Raw genomic sequence first — 26,020 nt, forward strand, 5'->3', positions numbered from 1 at the left:
TTACTCTTTAAATAAATCTTTATATAAAAACACTTAATATAAAATTTTATAAAACTTTTCGATTTATTAGCATTTATATAAAACATTAAGTTTTAATAAAGAAATGGGGACCGTGCGCAGACTTTAGGCACCTAACTTTACTAAGGCAATCCACAGGACCACAAATCCAAAAATGAAGGCTGGAAAGCTCAAGTCTCGTCCGTCTTTAATGTTAACGTGGTTCTGCTCCTCTAGCGTGAGTCCTTCAAAGGGGTGCATACTTTTTTCCAGAAGACAATAAGCCGGAAGAACAAGTACGGTGTCTCTCTGATCCCTTGCGGGCAGCACCCCGAAAATCTTCATGTCGATTTGGTCTCGGTGCAAGGGTGTCCATAGATAGAATAGGCTCCCGTTGCAAATTCCCAGGAGCACGAGACGGGCAAGTGTTGTAAGCTTGTTAGTATAGTAGCCCTTGACGATGAAGCCTGCGAATGTTGCTATTGCTATCCCCGTCAAGGTCACATGTATATGGCGATGAGGTAGTGATATGTTGAGATATCGCACTTGGCTGCGGCATTATAGGCAGCACCGAAGGCCAACATCAGCAACAGTTGCGCGTCTGCAGTCCCGAGAATCAAGTCTTCGGTCCAGTGATGGAGCTCCGTACGCCATTTTTCGACAGTGCTAGCGTTCGCGCTATGGTATATCCCTTCACGTTAGTCTCGCAGCGCCACGTTTGTGACGTTATCCCACGAATATCGAGTAGTCAGGACCAAACGTACAGCTTTTTCACGACTGGGGTGATTTGGATAATATGCAACAGGGCGAACAGGAAGCTTAAGCTAAGAACAAGAGCGCTGGGGGCAAAGAAGGAGATAAAGACCTATTCAAATTCTATGTTAGCCGACAGATACTCACATCTTTGCCCGCGATGTCAGGGTCTCCGCTAAGTAGCGTGCAGTTCTCGCCGTTCCCATGGCTGTTATAATCATCGCAGCCGAGTTCACCAAACTGCGGGCGGCCCTGGGTGAAAGTAATATTGCACCGCTTTTCGTTGATCGCTTGTTAAACTACCACGTCAATGGCGCCGCGGATGCCCGTGAGATTTGTCTTGCTGCATTATTTCACAACGGACGACATTGGTTGGCCCATAGTAACGTGGCTTCAGAGGCGAATAGAGCTGTCGAGGTAGCTGGTGAAGAGATGGGTGATGGGTAACCATGGAGTGAGTCAAAACATAGTCAGCCAGATTGACGATACCCGAGTTCATATATAGGCGTCAGCTCTCAAAGGCTCTGTTTGAGCTGCCGTCTTACTCATACTGGCAGACAGAACCTAGCCGTGTAACTATGTAATTTTAGTTAAGCGCTTTGCTGCCAGATGTAGGACATCGCTGAACACTCTGTGCTAAGTAGGGGCCTCGCATTGGCCCTTCCCATCTATTTTTAGGGGGCCAACGAATTCAGGGGGGAGAAGAGGCAGGTTTGTGTGGGCTCGAGAATCACTTGATAGGGAGGGGCTAGCAAAGCCGAAGGACTGCATGTAAGGCTGCCTTGGCAAGATTGGACGCTGAGTGTTGATTCGTCTGGTCCGAGAGCTTCACGGTGTCACTTACCGTCAATGGCGCGACGGCTGGAGGCGCACCGGGCTCTAAGGCTGCATGTCATCTCATGCCTGCCTGCCCGCCAATATTTCGAGGGTCGCTGCCGCCTGCAAAGCCGTAGTTCAATATGGTATAGCACGTACCAGTAATTAGAGGGCTTTCTAACTCTACCTCTACTCACTTCTTGCCTATCTCGCAACCAATTGATACAATACAGTATGACTTAAGTGAGCAGCCAGTCGATATTACCCACGTGCACCCCACTGCCGCTATGTTCTCGTGTAGATAAACCGGATGGCGGTGTACGGAGTCATTATCGCGTGGGGTGCAGCCTGCTACGGAACGATGAAACAAATTAGCGAGGAGAGTCAGGGTCGCCATGCGCCAGTCCTTTGGCTTGTTCAGCCAGCCACGGGCGCGACGCAGCTCTGCGTATTGGTTGGCTAGACCTGTAGCCATTGACTGCTTCAGTTGACGCCACGGCAGGTTGTTCACCGAAAAACTCACTCATCCAGGCTCTTGTTGATCCTTGCTGCCAACCCTTTCGGCCATCGTGTGCGATAGGCCAGGCCGATGGGGCGCTACGCGGTTTGTTGCGCCACGCAGCTTCGGCACACCCTCGCCAGTCTTTTTCTCTCACCATTTAGTGGGCTGAAAGGTGCTGGGACAAGTACTGGACGGTTGCTTGGCGTTTGCAACATCTAGCCTTCTCAAACCCGCCTCCTCGAGGTTGTGTCACCATAAGACTAATGCCAAGCCATATCATCACTGGACGCTCTGGAGGTATCTGCTAGACTTCCTGTTCTCGGACGCCGCACTGATCTGCGAAGTTTTCTTGCGAAGGAGAAACATCTAGTTCAGGGGAAGTTGCATAGGCGTATTGGAAATGCTTTGTCGCAGAACTTGGTACGAGGCATATTTATTATAAGCAACCAGTCAGCGTCGCATGGGCCGAGAGCGCGGAGATTCAAATCCTTGATTCGAATCTATCTACTGGGTCTCTTTCATGTCATATACAGGCCCTCGGTGTCTAAGCGCATACCAATTAAACCTTTCTCAAGATGCGCCTGGTGTTCGAAGCACAGAAAATTTTAATAAACTTTGATATATTTTTTATGAATATACGAAACTCTATTATAAAATATATTCATTTTCTCCCTTTTTCAATAACTATTAGAGAGAACTAAAAGAATACTATTATGGATACCTCTAGCTCTATATAAGCCTAACCCTTCCCCCCCTCCCTCTTGTTGATAGTCCCGTTAAGCTGGCCTCATAAGCCAGGCCTGTCCCTACGCTGAGGATAGAGAGGGGATTCATAGTTATACTTGACATCCTTAAGAAGGTTCCATGTGTTAAGAGAGATATCTGAAGTAGTCACTTTGTACTGCAAAGGGAGTGAGCAATTACTATTATATTAACACTATTCGTGTAGTGTATGTGAAGTAGAGTTCTTTTAGTAGCAGCCCCCTATTTCTAGCATGTTTCCTCCTCCCTTAACAGGAAAAATCTTCAACCCAACATTAATCCTGGCACTTCCTACGAACTATTAGTTCTAGGAGCTCCTCTTGCCAGTGAATTCCAGGCTCGTCATGTTGGTGTTGCCGGGCTTGATGAGGGACTTCTCCTTGGGCTGGGCGTCGATGACCTCGTCGGTGAGGTTGAGCGTGTCCTTGACGACCTGCTTGGGCGTCAGGGCCAGCCACTGCGACAGCGAGATGTCGGTGAACTTGGGCGCCTGCAGCACCTCGAGGAAGATGACGTCCTCGTCGCCCGTGTTCTCCACGTAGTGGCAGTTGGCCGCCTCGATGTAGCCGACGTCGCCCGCGGTGTAGTCGAAGGTGCGTGCCGCCGAGGGCGCCGCGAAGACGGTGATGCGTGCCGAGCCCTGGAGGAAGTAGTTCCATCTATTTGCGGATGTCAGTTTCCGTCCCTTTTTCGGTTAGGGATGGGACATTGAGTGGAGAAACACGTACTCGTCAGAGGTGGAGTGCCAGTGGATTTCTCGCATGGCACCTGGTTGCAGGGTCACGAGGGCGGACGAGAACATGCTCGCAACGGGGAAGGTGGTCGGGTCCAAAATCTTCACGGTACCACCCTCGGTCGTGAAGGGCTCCTGCTTCGACCAGTGATAGGTGTAGCTACCAGGGCCGCCGCTAAGCGAGCCCGCCTTGGAAGTGATGTTCTGCTTCTCGATGTCTGCAGGCGCCGGCGTCCCGTTGAAGATCTGTGCGCGTTCATGTTAGCCAAAGCTCTTGCCGCATTGTATTGGTCATCACGATAAAGAAATACTTACGAAAAGCTCCTTCTTGGGGATATCCTTGAAGGCAGACACATCCACCTGAAGGTTCTTGGCCATGACGGCCTTGGGGTTGCGCATAAAGACCTCACTGGCGAGGAACGTCTCATCCTCGGAGAACTCGCCATCGTCGAACACGAGTAGGAACTCGCAGCCTTCGTCGAGGGCCTGAATGCTGTGGGGAACACCGGGCGGGAAGAACCATACATCCCCAGTCGTCACATCATCGATGAAGCTCTGTCCGTCTTCGTTGATTGCCGCCACGCGCACACTACCCTTCAGCATAAGAGCCCACTCACCCTATTTTACCATGTTTTTATTAGCTTCCAGGCAAATTCGGAGATGTGTACAGTAGTATGGAACTTCATGGTGTTTACTCACAGCAGTGTGCCAATGAAGCTCACGGTAGGCGTGAGGTGCAAGTCGCATGTCCACAGCAGCCATCGTGTCCGCCACGGGGAGCACCTTCTGGTTCTGCTGGCGAGACCAGCCTGAGCGCTCTCCGACTCCCTGCTTGACGTGGCTCAGCCCCATGGGCCACATGGAATTTGGCACGTCGCCCTGGTCACTGTCCGGGGGTGCGAAGAGATCCGGGTTTAACTTCTCGTATTCGTACGTCCCTGCGTAGCGTATCAGTCACTGGATTCTTTCGCAAAATAAAAGGGCTCGGCACGATAACTTACTGGGACCAGGATCCGTGTTGCCTTTGGATCCTCGGATGGGTTGTGGGACGTCGACACTGTTGAAGTCGAGGAAGAGACCAAGGTTGGCGGGCTCCTCTTGTCCCTTGACAAGCTCCGGGTTGGGGACATTGGCGGAGTCGCCTCCGGACGTGGGTGGCCTTTCTGAGTTCCCTCCCAAGAGTTTGGCGTCGCCGTACAGTGAGCCACTGGCAGCGGTCACAGTAGGGATAGGAGGCGACACACCACCGACTGGGCCACTGTTCTCACCGTAGTGCATTCTGGAGTGTGGTCAGTGATAATGATACCAGGGGAGGGGGCGGCTCCGACTTGGGAGCGAGTCAAGGTGGCAAACATACTGTGGTGCCGGTAGCGAGAGCACGAGGGGCAGCAGCCCCAATGCTCCAAGGGATCGAACCATTGTCGGTTATGTAGACGGTCGTTGGGCCTAGCAGAAGCTGCGAGAGTGACAGTGAACTGAGCGGGATGGACTTGACAGACCGTTGACTGTGCTTGTCAAACTGCGACTGGAGTGATGCTTCTTGCCCTCTTCTCAGGCGAGGGACTTGTCGATATTTATACTTCGACCTACCCATTGCAGAAGCCATGGTGAGGTCGTAGCACAGTAGCTGCCGTGCGCTATGCATGTCGGTGAATACATTAGTTTCGCCTAGCTGCACAGAACGCCCGCCCTAATTACAGCAGCATGGGTTGATGGTTCTTGAACGGGAATAGAAGAGGGGAGAGGATAAGGCCGAGTTCAGTCCGCATATGCACTGCAACCGTCTTCCCTGGGAGAAGTGGTATCGAGAAGAAAACCTGACTAATCCCATTCAAGCAAGCATATCACAAATGAGATGAGCAGGCCGCATATCACCCTGCACCGGCTGACCACCCGTCAACCAGCGATGGGTGCTTGGAGCGCCCGCGACTGTCCTTGAGGTCATATGGCGAATTGCCGCGGATCCGGTCCGCTTCGGTGCAAGACGTAGGCAAGCAATCTATCTGCATTGTGTAGCCGTCTGTTGTGACGTCAGAGCGTATATGTGTAACTTGGAGGAGAATATGGCTCGTCGGCAGCTGAGGTGGCAGTGGCATTACACTTGCTAGTAGGTATTAACAGCCTCCGGTTCTTCCAACTGCCAGGTCCTGCTGTGCTAGTGTGCTGCGGACGAAGCACCGGCCAAATCCCATGCCGAGTTTTTGAATTATAATGCGCGCCAGTATGTATATACCGGCGAGGGTGCGGCGTTGCAGGGTCACATTGGTGGAGTTATTGTTACGCGGCATCTACTCTGCTATGTAGATGTGCCTGGTATTATTTGCTGTCTCCTCATTGATGCCCGCAATCCCGCATTAGCATCGGGACCCATAGACGATGGACATGGGGGCATGGGGTTACCCGAGAGCGAGAGGGAGAACTAACCGTCTTGGCCTTTCGACTAATCAGAACTTGGAAGGTCGATCGATGAAGGAGGCTGATCTCGAAAGATGGAAGAAATCTGACTCGAGCAGGGCCGTTGCAACTGCGCCTCTGACCAATGGTCTTCCGCACACTAAGCGAGTCATCTTTGTTGATCCTATCTATCTATCTCCATTCATTCTTTCCATTCCACGATTTCACGGACCCGACCAAAGTCCAATAAGAAAGATATCGGTCCAAGACCGACAAGCGATGGGTCCCGGGTATTGTGCGCCGTACAGAAAAAGGCGTGTGCGTACAAACAGGACCCCACGTGTAGCAAACAAGCCTCCAGCCAAGCCCTGGTAAATGCTTAGGCCTAACGACCAAGATGCAGTGTTAACTGGGCCTAGCCCTTAAAAGCCCTGCTAGGGTGAGTAATCTGCGTAACCTGCCCCGCTCTAGGAACTTGGGCTTCTTCGTTCCACCCTAAGGTCTCGGCATTTCGGCACTTGCAGGACGCCACAACAATGATGCGTATATTCCCCGTCGCCTTCTCCCATTGGTGATTGGGGATATTTCTACGAACTAAAGCCAGGCAGCCAGGCGCGCGAAATAAAGGATGTCTGCAACAGGGGTAAAGTAACGCGCAAGTATGTAAGCTTACCATCTAATCTGTAATCATCCCGGCGATATCTCGGCTTGTCAGCTCAACGAACCTCATCAGAAGTATTCGACACAGCAGACTGCGCGAAGTACTGAAATTGGAATTGTGCTTGTTGCCTAAGTAATCATCACATGAGCTCGGAGTATGCACCTCAAGCCGACCTCTATGCCGTAGTCCATTGGGAAAGTGACCTGTGACTCCGTGTTGGGAAGTATTGTAGTCTCTGGGTATTACCAATCAAAGAAAAAAAGACCACTGTCAGCCCTATATCAGGCCTAGGTTGTGTAACAGAAGCAATGACTAATTACATTGAGCTGACAGCCGGGCTTATCTCGGTATTCGATGCCAGGCCGTCTTTTGACGTGCGTAACACCTCACTGGATAGAGAGTACCAACTACCCTGTGCGGCTGAGGATCCTTTCGGAACACGGCATATTCATTTACACCGACCATCATGATTTCCTTTTCTCTCCCCCCTATTCTACCTCCAATGAGGTAAGAATCAACACAGCACTGCCCCCGAGAAGGAACGGAAACAGTCGTAGAGCTGGCCCAGCGGCGGACGGCGGACGCTTGCGGTTTCCTTCCCGACAGTTTCCCTGGAGATAAACAAGAAATCAATCCCCTGGCCTTGACCGACCTGATCCATCCAACTCCTGACTGCTGCCTAATGGCCAGGGGGCCAGCAGACAAAGGGTTTCCAGCGTTGGTGAGTAAGTAGCCATGAGCATATGCAACCCCTATCCCCATGCTGCAAACAAACATGTCAAATATAAGCAGATCCAGAAAACAGGTTACTTATCCAGATGGTATTCTACTAGAGAAGGTTTTATACCAGTCTACTCTAGCATATATAAGCGGATAGGCTAGAGCTTACTATACTAAGGGATCGATTCTTGTTACTTTAATTTACCTCCTTGTACTATAGTCTCGAGTCTCTTAGCCTATGCGGAAGCGTAAAAAGCTTGAGACAGAGGCGTTAAGGACCAAGGTAGCGAGAGCCTGCCTGGCAGCTTGTATCAGTAAATGGCCATGAAAATCAACTTTGATTTGATACATAAGTACGTATATTAGCTGACGAAAAGCAAGGGTACTTCAGGTAGAAGGAAAATAGTACCACAGCGAATATCACATAGTGTCGTTGTCGAGATAGACCCCTTTTCTAATAAACTAGGCAGAGTTGTCATATCGTCAGCGGTATGCACTAGGGCCAGCGGAACTCATTTATTACTAGCACCATTAATGTGCCATGTATCTGAAACAAACCAATTCGATCGACAAACATACTACGATCTACAAATATATCAATACTGCTGGCAGTTGTAGATCAGATACTATCATGCTTTTAACATGGGGAACTAAAGATCCGATCTTTGTAAATCAGCTTTTAGGGGTATCAAGGTCTACACTGCAAGGAACGATACTAGATATCACTATAATGGTGGTCCGGCCTAGTCAAAACTACCATGGCAGATGGCAGTCTTAAGTCAATTTAATTATTTCGAGTATGCCTGCTTGTATCACGCCTTATGATGTAAGTCTGCCGACCCATTGGAGACGCAATTCGAAACGAACGCCGCATAACTCGCAGTTTCCTCCCCCTCCTCACTCTCAGTCATCATACCCATCCACCGGCATCGTCAGCACCTCGTTCAGATCGACCACGGTCGCCGAGAAGGGCGTGTGCAGCCCGAGCCCCATATCGTCGAACGTCTCGCCCCCGTAGAGCAGGAGGTGGTCCGGATACCCCCCGAGGATCTGGACGGCGCGGCTGTAGACGGCTCCCGCGGGGGTCCCGTGCTCCTCCCAGCGGGCCGGGTCGCCGCCGTAGCGGTTGGTGTAGACCTGGCGGCGGTCGGCGTCGGACACGACGATGGTGCCGTAGGGCGTGCCGCCCGCGGGGCTCCACACGACGTACGGGCTCGCGTTGGGCGCCGTCTGGTTGTTGACCACGATGGGCCGCCCCGTCGCGTGGCCGAACGCCAGCGGGCTGTCCGCCATGACGTAGTACACCGGGTAGTGCGACCCGTGCGACGACGAGTTGCCGATCGGGAGCTCGTGCACAAGGATCCATTGGTCCACGGGCGCCGGCAGGTATGCCACCACCGTCATGCCGGGCCGCGCCTCGTACAGGTCGTACGCCACGTCGTTGACCACGGGGCCCCACGTCCGGAGGTCCGGCGAGGTCTGGTGGGCCAGCTTCTGACCATGCAGAGGATCGCGCTGATCTGAGTAGTAGCAAACGAGCTGATGGTCGTAGACCCTGTAGCGTATGTTAATACCAACACCGTAACCTCATAACAAGTTCATTCATGGATCATATTATACGGCAACTGAGTTGACATAGTTGATATCAACTTACATGAGGTATGGTTCCCAAATAGGATCAGCCCCATTTGTTGTATTAGGCCGACCCCCCTCCGCGATATGACTAACGAACTCCCAAGTCCGGGCCCGGTCGGTGCTGGCGTACAGGTCGATGCGCGTGCCGTTGTCGCTCCAGCTATTGCCCGAGCCCAGGATGGTGCCGGCGGGGTAGCCGCCCATGTCCTCGGTCAGCTCCGTGAGGGCGGGCTGGGCGCCCAGGCCCCAGCCGTTGACGGTGTCGCTCAGGTTGGAGACCGGCGCCCAGCTGGCGCCGCCGTCGACGCTCTCGAAGATGGGGAAGTAGCCGAGCCCGCCCGTGCCGGACAGCGAGGCCGTGGCCAGGATGGTGCCGTCCCCGAGCGCCGCGTAGCGCGGGTACGTGATAGACTCGCGGCCCGTCGTCTGGTAGATGGTGTTGTTGGTGAAGAAGCCCCACGGCTTCGGCTTCTGGGGGGACCGCTTGGCTTCGGTGGCGGCTGTGCCGAGCACCGCGGCAAATGCGGCGATCTTCAACAACGGAAGCAACATGTTGGCGTTGTTGTTGGCAAATGTGAGGGTTCGCAGACGGAGTCTTTACCTCGTGTTGTCACTTACCTGTGACCGAGGTTTCCGCATTCGTGGGTCGTATGGGACGACTATATATATATCCCATATGCGGGCTTTCGTTCTGCCATCGCAAGTTCTTGCCTGCAATGATGCGAGTAATCCGTTACGTGATGCCCCAAATGAGCCGGCTTGGCCGGCTTTCGCGCCAGGAACGCCGATTGGATGATCCCACCGTCTGTTGAACATCGGGGAATTTAGAAGATCGTTGCGATCCAATCGCAGACCGAGCCGCCAATTACCCGGTCCAACTCTACCTCCGTAATTATTTTAAGATTTGGTGATTTACCCGGAAGCTGCTTGAGAACCGCATGCCGCCAGCCATAGGATGAGGGGCTCTCTGTATGTCTTGCGCGACAAGTCTCGACCTCATTGGTGGGAAAGTAACGGGCGCGACAACAAGCTAGGTTCATGACAAAGTCTTCCCTGCCACCTGATCAATATATGCACCGATACGAGTCGTGATACGTTAGATGGGAGAGACTGGTTAGAAGCATGGGAAGCCCTGCAGCCGACTTCAGGCTTCAGCCCGCTCGCCGGGGCTACCCAATTAGCCGCATGGTAATCCTGCTGCTACCGACATCCATCGTGTCCCGACCATACGGCTCTCTTGCATCTTGGAAGCGGTGACTGGATGATCGAGATACGAGATACGAGATATCCGAAGCATGTACGTCTGGTCCTGGGCGACATACGGCCACACGTCGTTTCGCAGCTACACTTGGCGCAGGTGTCTGCTATTTACCCATCTCACTAGCACGATCGGTACTGCGTGACCGTCAAAATTGGTAGCAAGAGATCCTTCATTTGCTCAGAGAATTAAGCGACTACATACAACATGCCGAGCTTCGTGGGCCTTATTTCTGAATTATGACGCGCAACCCGAAAAAGGCTTGCCAATATCCCCATCCCCAAGAACACCTGGCTGCTTCCTTGCAAATGCACAAAGCTAGTAGCTGGTATAATCGAACGCCGTTCCCTTTATGGTCCATGTTCATCAAAGTCATCATTTTCGTTAGCAGACGCATCAGATATCGTCATCATACAGGTCATCCATGAGCTCGTCAGGAAGAATGGCTCCTGGGTGAACCTCGCCACAGTTCTCACACATCATGCCCTCCTCTTCATCTGTGTCATCGAGGAAGTCAAACATCAGGGCCTCATCTTGGACCTCCTCCCAAGGCAGGCCGCTTACCCGATCGAATAAGACCCAGTGTCGCTTGTGCGGTCGCTCAATCCACTCTGGGACTCGTTTCCAGATGGTACGGCAAGAATGGTATTGCGAGTAAGGCGGCTCACCATTATCCGGGGGTGCAGGAGGAAACTCGTCGAAGTAATCAGGATGGTCATCGTGATGGTGGTGGTGTACGCCCATGGCAGGTCTCATAGATCGAACCACCTTCTTGCGGAACTCATTTCCTTGCAAGACGCGCAAACCACCCTGCTTCAGAGCAACTAATGTCGGTGCGTGGTTGATCAACAGACCGTCATCCTTGAGAAGGCCCGACAGCTCTGTGCCGGTCCGGGATCCGGTATCATCCGTCGGTAAGCCAGTGACGATCAGTTCATTGAGAGAGCATCCGAGTTGATGAGATGCCACATCATGCAGCTGGGCCGGGGAGTATTGAAACATGTCCTCCCCGAAATTGACAAGATCGATGCGCATGACCTCCAGATTCGGCATCAGTCTAGTCCGCGGGACAGTGTGATCGTGGCCCGGATTATGAGGGGGTAGCAGAGCCTCGAGGAAGTCCACAAGCTGGTACCATGCATAAGACCGGAAGCCTCGGCGTGCTAGAGTCGGCTCCCTGGCTCTTCTCTGAACTCTGAGTCTTGGCCGATTGTGAATCTGAGGATGGTGGTCTCTCGGGAGACGGTGGGCCCGGTCCTCATCATCATAGAACCTGGCGATGATGCGCAAGTTGGCCTGCTTCACGCAGCATCGGTACGAGGCGTCGACCTCGGAAAACAACTTGACCGATTGGACCGAGGTGAAGGTGAATGTGTTCTGGGTCCACAACATCTTCATTCCCTCTTCATAGTAGGCTCTGCATGTAGCAAGAAAATGAATGGCAATCTGGTTAGGCCGATTCTTTTCTTCGAGCGTGAGATGGTCTTTCTTGCTTTTGGCCAAAGGGTCGATGATGGGGGAACTGCTGGTGAGAGCATACGAGAGAATCTTCAACATGATCTCAGGTGGCAGGTAGGGAATAGAAGTGTTTGCTGTTGAGCTCCGGGTGCGCTTGCGGGACACAGTCTGGTGAATGCCATACTTGTTGGGCCAGGTGATACCATTCTTGCGCAGGATACGCTTCAGCTGGAGGTTCTCATCTTCCAGCTCCTTGTTCTTGGCACGAAGAGGATGGTTGTAGTAGTCCTCGGCCTGATCGGCCTGGTCACGAACCTCCCAAGCCGAATTCTGTATTCGATAGATAAGTATGTGATGCTGGGATTTCATAATGGGCATATGCGACGAGACGGCTTACCATGGTGAAGATTGAGAGACAATGGCACTCATGCTCGATTGCTCAAGGTTGCGACAAAGAGGTTGGTGGTAACAGCGAGCTTGAAGTGCTGACGGTGGAGTACAGCTTGGCGGAATCTAAATATCTCAGGTCACCCCAGTCGGTGGCAGGTTCCAATGCAATTGATGCTGGAGAAGCCGGAGTCTTGAGTTGCCTGTGACTTTGCGCCTGGCAGAAATGGCTCGTCGGGTGTTGTCTCGCCTTTCGTGGTTGAGAAAGTGAAATCTGATTGACCCATGAACGATCGATGATAATGCAGCGACGTCCAATGCTGGCCGGTTTCCAAATCACTGCCGAGCGGCTAGCCAGAGCGTGCGTCTGTTCGTGCAATCCTGGAAGTGACTGGGATTGACCGAGCTACGACGCTATTAGGTTCCGACTGGCGACAGAAGTGCCTGCCTGTGCTAAGCAGTTTCCTGGCCCCCACTTTCCATGTGCTATTAAAACGTTAATTGGGTAGCAACGGCCCGGCATCACCTGCAGCTGCATTTTCGGCAAACCACTACGTACCTTCCTAACCTCGCCGTAATCCAACAAGCAATATCAATAGGTCCCTAGGTAGGTATGCAGGAGTCCTCGATATCTCCCGGGGAAAAAAGACCTGATTATTTTACCGGAGACAAGATTTCTAAACCTGTGCAAGTTTCGTTAGAAGGTGCTCAAGGCGGGTATTGATTTATGGACCCTGGATGCACTCAGATGCATGTGTGTGTATGTTCCTGAATAGCGGGAGATCCGAATACACCTGCCACCTTTCTCAGATCAACCTTGATCGTTCCTTTTGCAGGTGTAATGATTGGAGAGACTGAGGATGAAGAACCTCGGAAGGTGGAAGTGATTCGTTGACAGGGTGAAGATTACGTCATACATGAACCTTGACGCTTACACGCAGGATGGCTGGCTCGTGTACAGAGAGCGCTTGCTGGGGTTCCGTCGATTCGATTCAATGAGGCTGTTACAGAATTGAAGTCAATTTAAATATTTTGGTTTTTTCTTTCTCTTTCTCTCTTCTCTCTTCGTCTTGCCTGTTCTTAATTAGAGACAGCCAGTGCCTGTAGTTCGACATGTTATCAGTACACGTTCCTTGTCTGTACGACTGTACACATCTGCCACTTCGTCACAATGTCCAACGAAACCATCCTCGTCGAATCTGGTGAAGTTGAGAATGGCATGAACTTTCCCATGGACCTCGGCGTAGCTGAGAAGGCCGTAGGAAAGCCTGCCAGCTTCTATTACAGTGTACCAGCCTCCATGCACGGGCACACAGAGAACCTATAACCCGTATCCTCTTATAGTAGAGATGAAGGTCTACAACGTGAGACTACTTAGGTAAAGATAGAGCTTTTTCGTATCATGGGGCAGTTAGTTCTGGGATAAATGGTGTATTCGGGGATGGATACAAATCGTTTAAAGACATACATAGGTGATTGCTTTTATTTCGCTCTGGAAGAGCAAAGCGTGGAAATAATATAGTGCAAGCGAGAAAGAAATGACCACTTTGTCCTCAAATATGAGTATGTATGTTTTCACTATTGATATTTCTTCTTACATGCAGTCATACCTTAGAGAATAGGTTTTAATTTCACATCGCCTCCTTAATCGGCGTTGTCGTCGGTCTGTGGGGCAACAGGCGCATCCTGCTTGCCGTAATCTCTCGCCCACAGGGCATCCCATGTCCTTGTTGACCGCGAAGCCCCGGGCGAAGTCCCGCTCCAGCTCGTGCGCCCGCCGGCCCAGCAGCACCATACTGTGCAGCGGTGGCCCCAGCGCGTCGTCGGCGTCGCATAGCTCCTGGAGCGTGCCGGCCACGAACTTCTCGTTGCGGCCGCCGACGCGCGCGGCGCCGATGGCCAGGCTGTCGGGCCCGTAGACGCCCTCACCCTTCTCGTCCTCGATCTCGAGCATCTGGCGCGCGCACTGGCCCACGGTCATGTAGCGCGGGGGCTCGAAGACCTTATTGCCGCGCATCATGTTTTCGATGGTCTGCTCCTTGACCTTGATGTCGAGCAGCAGCAGCGTATGCAGCCCGATCTGGCGGTTCTCCCGCACCCGGTCGTAGAAGGAGGCGGGGCGCCAGTTGTCCGTGAAGAAGACCATGCTGACCGTCTGCCCAAAGTTGTACAGCTGTAGGCCGCACGCCCCGATGCCGCTCATGATGGACGCGTTGGGTACCGTACTCACGGGGATTCCGAGCTGGCGGGCGCGCAGCACGAGGTCTGCATGCGTCGTGGCTCCGAATGGGTCACCCACCACGAGTAAAGCGACATCTTCGGTTGCGGCGTATCGTAGGAGCTCGTTGCTTTCGGATGGATCGTTGCTGTCGAATTCTACCGTCTCTCGATCGGCCACCACGATGGAGCGGCCATAGTAGGACTCCTACTGGAGAAGTTAGGTTTTAGCTGTCCAGTCGATCCATTCCTTTGTATGCGAAAACTTCAAATTAGGCATAGGACGCGTTACCAGAACAGATTGGTCTACGAGCAGAATGCTAGTGTACGCCTCCAGGTAGACACGGGCTGCCTTCTTGACGATCTCCAAGCCCTTGATCGTGATGTCGGTCTCATCCGAGAGACCTAACCCAACTAGGTACAGCATTTTGCGTATTTAGGCCCTGGTCGTGGAGTGGTACTACAGACAATGCAGATTCCGTGTCTGAACCTGGACGCGAGCAAACTTCGTTCTTTGCGACAAGAAATATTTTGGAGGGGCAGCGGATTGATGGCGGGGTAGCTCCAAAAAGATGGAGGTTGATCGGTTGAGAAGCACATGCTTGAAGCTTATCGCCTTACGGAGTACAGGGGGCCCAGTTTTGATCAATCCAAGCTATCCTTCAACTCCCTGTCGCGCGTCACTAATTGAACTTCATTTCCAAGACCGCGTCGACCAATTTCCTCGAAACATCGATCACTTCTCACCCACACCAGCCCCCAGTGCTCCATACCTCGGACTGTATCGAACGGTGCCACAAATTTTATAATAGTCTATCTACCAAAACCAAGATGGCGTCCAACAAAGGTTCTGCCTATGGCACCGGAAAGTCCAGCGACACCTTCCGGGAAGGGGCGGACTGGGACCTCGACAAGTACGCCGCGAAGGCCAAGGCGCGCGAGACGGAGGAACGCGAAGAGTCGAAGAAGCGGTACGAAGCGAAGCTGGAGGGCAAGAAATACTACAAGCCGATGACGGGCGACGAGTCCCTGACGTCGGCGCGGTCGCGCGCCACCGACTTCTCGGCGCAGGTGGGCAAGACGATGCTGGTGCCCGGCGGCGCGGGCGTGGGCAAGCGCGGCAAGGGCGCGGGCCTCTACTGCGAGCCCTGCGACCTCACCTTCAAGGACAACCTGCAGTGGCTCGACCACATCAACTCGATGCAGCATCTGCGCGCCATCGGCGAGACGGGCCACGTGCGCCAGGCCTCGGCCGCCGAGGTCCACGAGCGCATCGAGATGCTCTGGGAGATGCTGCAGCAGGAGAAGACGAATGCCACCACCAGCCTAAAAGAGCGCCTCGCGATCCAGAAGGTCGAGGACGACAAGGAGCGCGAGGCCAAGCGCCTCAAGCGCAGGGAGGCCGCCGAGAAGGTCCGTCTCGAGCGCGAGAAGAACAAGGACGTCAAGATGGAGTACGGCGAAGATGTCCGCATCGACGGAGAGCACGACGAGGATGATATGATGGCCATGATGGGGTTTGCCGGTGGCTTTGGCTCGTCCAAGAAGTGATATGGCCCAAGAGACAAACCCATTCCAACGACAATTCAGTGTGAAAATAGCGCCTGCCAGCTCTAAGGTAGGGTGTATAGTACGTCTCCCGCCCTCCGGACCCATGGATTGGTTCACCGCGTCCGCGTGCCGGCTGGGATTCATCAGCCCTTCCTGTGGTAAGAGTAGGAGAGAACGCAGTACAGGAAATACTTCTTCCTCGTAATTGGGGGAAAAGGACTCTTCCCCAAGGCCTATAGCGCAGTCTTTGTGTCTAGCGCATAGCAATCACAGCACCCAACTTGACACGGAAACCATTAAAGGGGTCGAGTTTACAAATCCCTGTTATAGGATGAACTGGTTTTGGCTAACGGTTAGTCAATTCTCCACCTCTTCATAGGACGTTTTACTCCTCACGGTAGTCTAATACATGCTGGGCTGCAGCCCATATATTGTACTATATAGCATAAAGGTCCCAATATACCCGATTCATGCATATCCCGAATCAGCAGTGTCGTCACTATCCAAAGTACTGGTGTCGCTCTGCGATGATACATACTCTCTTCTCTTCTTTTCTCTTACTCTTTTGCTCGTTCTCAAACCCTGAAGGATATGGTGCTGAATCGGGACATTCCCGAATAACCTCATTCATCTCCTCCTCCGCCCAGCTGGTATTGAAATCGTGATGGCCGCCATCCACGTGTTCCGGGACATGCAAAGTCAACAAGCTGCTTTCGGGTAGTACCTTCGCCTTCGCCTTCTTGGCCCGCTTTCGCTGTTTCGCCTCTTCCTTTTCCAGCGGATCCAGGATGTCCAAGGAGAAGGGGCTCGTGACCAGAATCTTGACGAAGAAATCTTCATCCTTGACAAGTCCCAGGAGTCCGTCCAAGACATCCTGGTCCTTGCCGTCTTGGATCTTCCAAACCCCATCAATCACGATATGGACACAGGTCGACTTTGGCACCCGCCTGAGGAGCTCTTCCAATATGAGGAATAGACGATTTGGGTCATTGATTGCGCTCTTGTACTTGTTCCATCTCGTGGACAGAAAGTCTAGATCGAGGCCGTGGGCACTCTTCAGATGCCCCAAGAGCTGGGATGTCAGTGATGCCAGAAGACCTCGACCACTTGCGAACTGGTCGTTCTTCGGATCAGGATCGCTTGCCCGTGGCACGCAGAAGTGGTAAAGGATGGGAAACGTTCCGATCTTCTGCACGGCCCGAATGAGGACCGCGGAGGCATACGATGCCGGGGTGAAATACTCATTCCGGTCACTTTGCATTTCGACAACAAGCAGCTTCGACACAGCGCTGTGCGAGTATGCGCGCATCTCCTCGGATGCGAGGATGAAAGCGGTGCGGTTTTGATCGGCATGGCCAGGCTTGCATCCTAGATCTTGGAAACACTCGACGAGGTCTCTAATGGTTATTTTGCAAATCCTTCGGGACGACTTGCTCCACTCTTCGGGTACAGAAGGTCGACCCAGACCTGGAGTATTTGCTCTATATATGGTAGATGCTTGGCTCGGCATCGAACCCGGTGTGGCATCTAGTAGCATCTTGAGTTGAGCCTGGACAGGGTCAACTTCAAACAGCTTCTGAACTGGCAACTCACACAGTCCCTTGTCACCGACCTTACCCAGTACCTTCTCGGCGCTGTTGGTCAGCATTTTCAATTTTTCATTTATTGAAGCCTGTCCCAACCGGGCCTCTGCGGAGAATTGCTTTTGGAAGTTGGCAAGACTCTGAGAGAGCTGTTGCGTTGTCATGAGTGTGTTACGAGTGACTTCATCCACGCGACCCAGTCTTTGTGCGTCACAAAGGCTGGCCTCGTCTATAAAACTTTTCACACTCGCCTCCAAGGCTGCGACCGCATCGTCAATGGAGGACCCATATGCCTCGCCTTTGAACGGTGCCTTGATGATTTTCTCTGGGAACTTGTATCAGTCATATGTTACTATTGATGGTTAGAGCATCTGATCTTACTGGTAGTACTGCCTGACAGTTCTCGAACTATGAGCTCCAGCAAAATAAAGATGGCTACCAACACAGAATCGGCACTTGATCGCAAGCGTCCCGACTTATTATGGACGTCAAGCCATTCGTGCAGCCTCCTGAGAGTCGTGGGTATCTTCTCTAATGTGCTACACATCTTATCCCGCAATGACTCGGCTCGCTCTAAGGCCTGCATACGACCACAATCTCAATGATTGATTTTCTCAGTGGGATCAAGGGGCATAACGTACCCCTAGTATCATAGTAAATCCCCCACATATCACCGAGCCATAGGCGTCACTCGGCACAAAGGCCAGGAGCTTCTTGAACGTCGAGGCGTTCCGTCCTGTTGCTCGGAAAAGCTTCTTGATACCTCTGGTACACTTGTTGACATTATCGAGCTTCTTGTGCCGCTCCTGGACCGTGTTCGCAATCTGCAGGACATCGTCCAACGTGTAGTCCTGTGCGTCCTTGATGGTAACGTCGAACTTCGTGTCTACCTTTCGATCGATAAGGTTCTGCTGGAACGCCGCGAGGGTCTTCTTGAATTGCTCGAGTCTTTCGCGGGACTCCTTATGATAGTCCTGGCTGAGAGTGAAAAGTCAGTTCAGGCAAATTCCCTTACTGGATCTGTACTATTTGCAGCTTACTCGGGAATATTCTCATTGTCACCGAAGCGATCACGTCCTGGCACGAATTCAGATGATGTCTCAGCGACTTCAGCCCCCGTGGTCACGTCGCCGTGGGTCTCCGGGAACTCCGCTCCACTATTCGTTAAGATGCGCGCCCGAACTGGGACCCCTGAAGTCGAAGCCATGGCATTGCAGCTTCCGTGGCAAGGAAGGTATTGCTCGAGAATAAGTCAATCAGTCAGAGGTGACTGACTACTATCATCTGAATATTCGCCATTTGGGATCTCGCTCACTCCCACACAACAGACAGCATCAATTAGCATCAATTGATGGCCACAGCTACAGGCCAGTGTCCTTTGTAGCATTGTGACAGACAGCCCCTGTTGCTTTCCCCTCCTCTCAATTTCAGTGTGATTCGTCTTCCAACTTGCATGTCCAGGGGGACAAATAGCGGATGCAACATGGCGTTCTGCATATTGACCCCAAAACACCAATCAAGTGCGCTTGTTGGTTTTCTTTACTAGTTGAGCGCTTATCTGCTTGGCCAATTATCGCAAATCAGCATATGGGGTCGGGCCGTGCCGTGTACCACACCCCATTAGTACTCAACCCGACCCTTGAGTAGGACCTGTTGTCCTCGTTGTCCAGCTCGTCCTGGGTAGAGTCCTAAGACATCCAACGTATTTCGATGCAAGCCATCATCTCCCGCTTCCACGGCCGGCCACGATGACGGACCAGCAACATTGCACGTCTGTGGTTACCATAGGCCCACAAGAGAAGGCAGAGTCAAACATGCAGCCATCTCACCCATCAGAGCCAGGAGCAGCTGCCCCGACGTCAGGAGAGAGGGCTTTTCCTATCACCGATTCGGATGGCCAGACCAGCAATGAAGACAACAATACATTGGTAGCGTCTGGCAGTCGACGACAAAGCTCAATTCGTATCATAGACCTTGAAGTGCGGTCTATGTTGAAAGAATCTGAGAACCCTGAAGAAGCTGTAAGGAAGCTGGCGAAACTTGTGGATGATCTTCGAGGAAGAACTGAAGATTTGGAGACATGGGCGAACAAGTGCAAGAACACTCCGTCTTTTCCGAAGCCCCTGAAGCCACCTGTTCTCTTTGAAGCTTCAGGCCCCGAATTCGAGCTCATAACCAAGTTTTGTTATGTCGATCAAGTTGCTTGGTATTCGTCGTCTGACAAGGACCAAGGACGCCCTTTCATGAAGGCGCTGTGGACCAAGGTCCAGGTTGATCCATCAGCGCCAACCATTGGCAATCAGACACCAGAATCTGCCGATATTCTCGAATTCTGCATTCATTCCCGGGTCATGAGAGACTACCTCGAGGATCTAGCCGCCGCTGTCATACAGGGGGGTAAGCCGTCAAGCGATTCAGGGGAAAGCAGGTTGGAGGGCCATGATGGTACTATCAGTTTCTGCAAGCCCTTTCGCTGGCTCATACAACACCATCATCTAATTGAATGGAAATCGAAATCACTCGAGGAGGACCAGACTTGCATGCAGTCACATCGAGCTGATGCTTCTAGCGGCAGTGGAAAGACAGGCGCTGCAACCGAGCCCCTGAACCTGGAAGACGATCTTCTTTCCCAGCTTCGATATCTCCTAGCCTTCATGAAAGAGTACCTCGGCGGACAACTTCAGCGTTACGAGGATGTGCGAGCCGGGAAGTTGAAGACGATCCGGTTCCAGGATCTCTGGATGCTGTACAAACCTGGAGACCTGACATACACCCCGTCCAGGAAACAAGTCGAAGTGTTCCGCCGTGAGGTTCCCCAATCAGTAATTACGAAAAAGGACGAGCTGGCTGGCGCCTGGGTAGGTAGAAACATTCAACAAAAAATCGAAAGCGATGACGATGGAGATGAGGAAAGGCCAAAGATAGTGGGTACCGGGACGCCACAAGCCTACAGAATATCTGCAGTTGTGGGCGGTATCCCGATTGAAGAGCCGAAGAAACATAGTTCAAGGGCGGTCGAACTTTACCATCCGCTACGAGTTGTACGCTACTACGTGGACTTCAATGGAATGCGATATGATTGCGTTTGCGATCCTATCACGTTTGGCCCCTATGATGGAGAGAAGCAGATACTCGATCTCATGTGTTACCCGTTGGCATGTGCTCCTGATCCCAAGAAGCCCTTGGGGCTCGGGGGAGCCGCATCGGGGCCCGGTGCGATGGCTGTGCTCGAATTCCTGAATGAGCGAGGCCGTTCATTCGTTCAAGTGTCTGAGGCCTCTCATAGATTATATGAAGGGCTTACAGTAGGGCGGACGAAGGAAAAGGTGGGCTGTTCTTTCCCCGGCACACTCCTACTGAATGTACTGACACTCCCGCAAAGATCAACACCCCTGTGGTGATCGACCTCAAGCTAGCCTATTCGACCTTTCCTGCGCTCCAGCCACAAGCCTCTCTACCCGACGCTGATGGCTACTTGAATGTAGACACAAAACATAGGCTGATTCATAAAGAAATTATCGGAAACTTCAGCACGCCTACTAAGTCCTTCGGGGCATACAGACCATACGACTGGTACCAACGTCATCAGCAGATATTATCCGAGAAGGCCACGACCGATCTCACTAAGAACCTTGGTAGCTACCCGTCCGTGTCTTTGGACACGCCTGATGCCATCGACAAGCTCGCAGATGCAATGAGTAGAGACGACTACATTTGTCTCCTGCCCGGTACGGTATATGCTTATGCGCTTCGATCACGCAAATGGGGTAAGTTGTTCCCGTCCTGAGCTTCCAGGCGGGCTCCTTATGTATGTGTATACATTGCTGACTGCGGCGCAAAGTGTCCCTCGATCTAAGCCTTGTGCGATCTGCCGATAAACAAGGCAGTTGGGACGACCTGATTCTGCCCTCTGACCTCAAGGATATGGTGGAAGCCGTGGTGGAAACCCATATAGGTCGCTCGCAGTCAACCGCCCGTGTGAGGCGAGCGGCAGAAGTTGATATCGTTCGCGGAAAGGGTACGTGTGCGCTCGTACGCTGCTCGCTGTCTCTTGGTCCATACTGACACGTATCCCCATAGGAAATGGATGTATTGTACTCTTACACGGCGAACCAGGCGTGGGCAAGACTTCAACTGCAGGTGAGTTCGATATATTGTTGTACGCACATCGCGTCCCATGCTTTGCGCTGATGATCTTCCAGAGTGTGTAGCAGCTTTTACACAGCGCCCATTACTCCCTATCACTTGCGGTAAGCGTTGGCACCAAACTCGTGGGCCCTATGGGACACTCATCTCAACCACAGGGGATATTGGCTACGAGCCTGCCGAAGTTGAGCGAAGCCTTGAGAGGCTATTTACTCTAGCACACCACTGGGGCTGTGTCGTACTTCTTGATGAGGCTGACGTCTTCCTCGCCAAGCGAAGTGTGAGTAACCCTGTTCGCTGCGATGCTCGATTCTATGTACTTACATCAAATAGAAAGAGGACCTGAAACGGACCGGACTTGTCTCTGGTACGTAGCACTACGCGACCCCCTCTTCTCTTCTATCTGCCAGTCAGCCCTCTAGATTACACAAAATACCTACTTATGTATGTCTTTTAGTCTTCCTGAGGATCCTCGAGTACTACCAAGGGATTCTGTTCCTGACTACAAATCGGGTGGGCTCCTTTGACGATGCCTTCCGCTCTCGCCTCCACTTAACGCTGTACTATCCAAAGCTGGACCGCAGACAGACCGTGGCAATCTGGAAGGTGAACCTGCGGCGGCTCGACGAGCTGAACAAGAAGCGCCTCGAGTACGGGGAACAGCCCATTGAGGTCCACAAAGACAAGATCTTGAAGTTCGCCAAGCGCGAGTGGCAAAAGCTGTCCTGGAACGGTCGCCAGATCCGGAATGCCTTCCAGACGGCTGTGGCGCTCGCCGAGTTCGACGCCAAGAAAGCCAACAATGCTGCGGCTGCTGCTGCAATGAAAAGAACTGGTGATGAAGCGCAACAACATAAAACGACTCCTGCTGACCGGCCCATCATCACCAAGAAGCACTTCGAAACCATCGCGGGGACGTCCATGCAGTTCGACGAGTATCTCTATCTGGCTCACGGCCGCAGCGACGAGTCTAATAATGCCAAGAGGGACCAGGTGCGCTGGGACTATGAACTCCGGGACAGCAAACACAGCCAGCAGCAGCAGCACCTGAAGCGACTCGGGGGGAACCGCAATTTCTCTTCGGATTCGTCGTCATCGGGCGACCCTTCTTCGTCGGACAGCGATGGTGACACCGACACTGGATCGCATTTATCTGTGGATTCATCAGATAGAGACAATGGTAACGATACTGAATCTTCGAGCAATTCGGACTATGATTACAAGATGAAACGGAAGAATCAAAGTAAAAATAGCAACAGGGATAAAGGCAAGTCGAAGAAGAAGGAGGGGAAGGGGAAGGAAGCATAGGTCGAAGAAGGATAAGTAATTTTAGGGATGGCGTGATCATGTATTCTTAGCACTTATTTTACGGTACCACATACGCTGTCGGGTTCGCAGCCTGGGCTCCAGTCGGGAGCGGTCGTTTCTTTCGAAGGACTGAACACCTTTTATCGAAAGCGTCACGATCCACCGAACCCGTTTCCAGGTTACCAACTTAGAAAGCCAATTTGGTCGTCTACTCAGACAGAGCCAGAACGTCCTCAGCCGAAGCAAGTTCCTCTCGCAGAGTTCGGGCTCATCCGTTAAAGGTACCGAAATCTACGTACCCATATAGTAGTGACTACGTGTGCGCAACCTTGGTCGACAGCTCCGCGAGACTTTCCTCAGTCGCGTTGGAGAGAACAGCAACAAGTGGGATGATAGCAAAGAAGTTGATGACGACAGCAGCCACAGGCTCCAGTTCTGCCCAGTCCAGCCCAGCCCTGCCCAGCCCTGCCCAGAAGAATCACAGCGACACCTACCTCACGTGCATAGACACTGTAAGCAGACAGACACAAGAGAGAGCCCTGATATAGTAATGCGGTCTATTTATGATTTCCTATAAACACCTACAAAACCAGGTTCGGCTAGTTGAACAGCGCGTTTGTGTTAATACGCCAATTCGTCATGATTCATAATATTCCTTCCCATTCCTTCCATTACAGCCCCTTTTCCGGAAATTTGACTTATAGTCTTGCCTTCGATGCCTGGTAGTCGTCGTCATCGAAGTCAGTTCACAGGGAAGCGTACTTCTTGAAGGCCTCAATCAGGCCACCGGTGCTGCTGTCGTGTTTGCCCTCGGCTCCCCCATCGAGCTCCGTGAGGATCTTCTTGGCCAGGACCTTGCCCAACTCGACACCCCACTGGTCAAAGCTGTTGATGTCCCAGATGGCACCCTCGGTGAAGGTGAGGTGCTCGTAGTAGGCAATCAGGGCACCGAGCTCAGCGGGTCCGATGTGACCACCGACCAAGATGCTGGTGGTGGGGCGGTTGCCCAGGAAGACCTTGTGGGGCACCAGGTTGTCGGGTGTTTTCTCATCCTTGAGAGTCTTAGCAGACTTGCCAATCATGAGAGCCTCGGCCTGGGCAAAGTAGTTGGAGGCCAACATTTTCTGGTGGAGATTGTCGGTAATGGGGTTGTGGCTCTTAGCAGCGAGAATGAAGTCGGTAGGGATCAGCTTGGTGCCCTGGTGGACGAGCTGGAAGAAAGAGTGCTGGGCGTTGGTGCAGGGCTCGCCAAAGAGAATGGGGCCGGTGGTGTACTTGGCGGCCGTGCCGTTTGAAGTAATAGTCTTGCCGTTGGACTCCATGGAGAGCTGCTGGAGGTAGGCGGGGAATCGGTGGAGGTATTGGTCGAAGGGAGCGACCAGGTGGGTCTGGGCGGCGAAGAAGTTGCCGTACCAGACACTCAGGAGACCACCGAGAACGGGAATATTGTCCTTGAGAGGAGTCTCGCGGAAGTGCTTGTCCATCTCGTGGGCACCAGCCAGGAACTTGTGGAAGTTGTCGTAGCCGATGTAAAGAGCGACACTCAGGCCAATGGCACTCCAGACAGAGTAACGGCCACCAACCCAGCTCTCGAAGCCGAACATGTTCTTGGCATCAATGCCGAACTTAGTGACCTCTTCCTCGTTGGTGGACAGAGCCACGAAGTGCTTGGCGATCTCGCCCTTATTGCCAGTCTTCTCGAGGAACCAGGTCTTGGCTGTGTTGGCGTTGGTGCACGTCTCGGCCGTGGTGGAGGTCTTGGAGGCGACCAGGAAGAGGGTGGTCTCGGGGTCAGATGCCTTGAGGGCCTCGGCCATGTGAGTACCGTCAATGTTGGACACGAAGTGAAGGCTCATGTCGTCCGCACCGTAGTGCTTCAGGGCCTCGGTGACCATGACAGGGCCGCTATTTTGGCTGTCAGCTGCCGGTGCAATACACCATAAGAGCGAAAGGGCTACATGGACAGGGCAGTAGCAAATAACTTACAGATCGGAACCGCCGATACCGATGTTGACGATGTTGGTCAACTTCTTGCCGGTGAACCCCTTCCACTCACCGCTGCGGATTTGTTCGGAGAACTCCTTCATGTGGTTGAGGACGTCGTTGACGCCGCCCTTGTTGTTCATGACGTCGACGCCATTGACTTTCATGTCCCAACCGCCAACATTGCGGAGGGCAGTGTGGTAGACAGCGCGATCCTCGGTGAAGTTGATCTTCTCACCAGCAAACATGTCATCGCGCTTCTTCTCGACGCCAGCCTCCTGGGCGAGCTTGACCAGCAGATCGATGGTCTCGGTGGTGATGAAGTTCTTGCTGAAGTCGAAGAGAATCTCGGTGTTGCTGGGGGTGTTCTGAAAGGTCTTGGAGAACGTCTCGAAGCGTTTGGGATCCTGATCGAAGGCTTTGTTTATCTTGAAGTCGGAACTGATGGAGCCGAAGTGCTTCTCCAGCTCGGTCCATGAGTCCAGAGTGTCTGCTGGCGCCATCTTGAGGTATGTGTAGTCGGCAATTGATCGCAGCTGAGGGTGTATGAATATCTGGAGAAAGGACTGCACCAAGCAGAGGGATGGAGTATCAGTAAGCAAGGTCTGCCGAAGAGCAAGAAAGTGTCTGGAGAAGCAGGGGAGGAATCAGATGAACCGATTCTTTTCGTGAGAGGGGAGGGAAGAGCTTAATAAGTAGGAAAGAGGGAGAGCTCTCTTGCTGTCATGCCAGACTGCTTGGAGTGGGTAGAGAGAGCTTGGAACCTTATTTAGCCCGAGAAAAAGCTCCGTAGTGTCCGGCAGCTCCCTCTCTCAGCCCAAGCAAGAGCTCTCAAGTCTCTGCTCTGATCTGATGGGTGAAGCTTCCGAAAGTCAGAAGCTTGCCTCATCGTCAACCCAAAAGCCCCCGCTACCCACCCAAACCCCTCCACAGAAAGGAGAACAGCCAAAATGCATTGAAGCCGACCTGTTTCAACTTACCTCCTAAACCCGATGTCTTCTGGGGTCAATTCGGTTGGTATGGCCGAAGTTGGACGGAGAGCGAGAGAGGAATGAATGATTAATCAAGCAGCAGAAATTGACTTTTCCTGTTGCAATGCTACCGACTTACATTAAATACGTCGGCGGATACTACGGCCAAAAGTGGTGATCGCGGG

General features: G+C 52.6%; 8 protein-coding genes across 8 annotated transcripts; 2 read left to right on the forward strand and 6 right to left on the reverse strand.

Annotated features, from left to right (window-relative positions):
- Positions 1–3,137: 3,137 nt before the first annotated feature.
- PG994_012847 (Bicupin- oxalate decarboxylase/oxidase) lies at positions 3,138–4,982 on the reverse strand (the record flags this gene model as incomplete). The annotated part of the gene is made up of 6 exons (XM_066864256.1): positions 3,138–3,489; positions 3,559–3,809; positions 3,879–4,181; positions 4,263–4,501; positions 4,565–4,842; positions 4,921–4,982. The coding sequence occupies 6 exons, from the start codon at positions 4,980–4,982 to the stop codon at positions 3,138–3,140; spliced, it is 1,485 nt and encodes a 494-aa protein (XP_066709217.1).
- A 3,259-nt stretch (positions 4,983–8,241) lies between these two features.
- Positions 8,242–9,525, reverse strand: PG994_012848 (uncharacterized protein; the record flags this gene model as incomplete). The annotated part of the gene is made up of 2 exons (XM_066864257.1): positions 8,242–8,893; positions 8,993–9,525. The coding sequence occupies 2 exons, from the start codon at positions 9,523–9,525 to the stop codon at positions 8,242–8,244; spliced, it is 1,185 nt and encodes a 394-aa protein (XP_066709218.1).
- Positions 9,526–10,627: 1,102 nt separating this feature from the next.
- PG994_012849 (uncharacterized protein) lies at positions 10,628–12,089 on the reverse strand (the record flags this gene model as incomplete). The annotated part of the gene is made up of 2 exons (XM_066864258.1): positions 10,628–12,019; positions 12,087–12,089. The coding sequence occupies 2 exons, from the start codon at positions 12,087–12,089 to the stop codon at positions 10,628–10,630; spliced, it is 1,395 nt and encodes a 464-aa protein (XP_066709219.1).
- A 1,631-nt stretch (positions 12,090–13,720) lies between these two features.
- Positions 13,721–14,720, reverse strand: PG994_012850 (uncharacterized protein; the record flags this gene model as incomplete). The annotated part of the gene is made up of 3 exons (XM_066864259.1): positions 13,721–13,741; positions 13,788–14,501; positions 14,586–14,720. The coding sequence occupies 3 exons, from the start codon at positions 14,718–14,720 to the stop codon at positions 13,721–13,723; spliced, it is 870 nt and encodes a 289-aa protein (XP_066709220.1).
- A 404-nt stretch (positions 14,721–15,124) lies between these two features.
- PG994_012851 (c2h2 finger domain containing protein) lies at positions 15,125–15,844 on the forward strand (the record flags this gene model as incomplete). The annotated part of the gene is made up of 1 exon (XM_066864260.1): positions 15,125–15,844. The coding sequence occupies one exon, from the start codon at positions 15,125–15,127 to the stop codon at positions 15,842–15,844; it is 720 nt and encodes a 239-aa protein (XP_066709221.1).
- A 499-nt stretch (positions 15,845–16,343) lies between these two features.
- On the reverse strand, positions 16,344–18,634 carry PG994_012852 (uncharacterized protein; the record flags this gene model as incomplete). The annotated part of the gene is made up of 4 exons (XM_066864261.1): positions 16,344–17,752; positions 17,809–18,007; positions 18,069–18,405; positions 18,468–18,634. 4 exons carry the CDS (start codon positions 18,632–18,634, stop codon positions 16,344–16,346), a joined length of 2,112 nt encoding a protein of 703 aa, XP_066709222.1.
- A 583-nt stretch (positions 18,635–19,217) lies between these two features.
- On the forward strand, positions 19,218–22,881 carry PG994_012853 (uncharacterized protein; the record flags this gene model as incomplete). The annotated part of the gene is made up of 5 exons (XM_066864262.1): positions 19,218–20,753; positions 20,810–21,194; positions 21,269–21,445; positions 21,573–21,889; positions 21,949–22,881. Coding segments are annotated over 5 exons (3,348 nt in total), but the record flags the coding sequence as incomplete, so codon positions are not given.
- Positions 22,882–23,627: 746 nt separating this feature from the next.
- Positions 23,628–25,367, reverse strand: PG994_012854 (glucose-6-phosphate isomerase; the record flags this gene model as incomplete). The annotated part of the gene is made up of 2 exons (XM_066864263.1): positions 23,628–24,786; positions 24,868–25,367. The coding sequence occupies 2 exons, from the start codon at positions 25,365–25,367 to the stop codon at positions 23,628–23,630; spliced, it is 1,659 nt and encodes a 552-aa protein (XP_066709224.1).
- Between the last annotated feature and the right edge of the window lie 653 nt (positions 25,368–26,020).

The sequence above is a fragment of the Apiospora phragmitis genome (assembly GCF_038363925.1).
Source record: "Apiospora phragmitis strain CBS 135458 chromosome Unknown utg000011l:1.0-3236445.0:1.0-3240683.0, whole genome shotgun sequence".
Taxonomy (NCBI): Eukaryota; Fungi; Ascomycota; class Sordariomycetes; order Amphisphaeriales; family Apiosporaceae; genus Apiospora; species Apiospora phragmitis.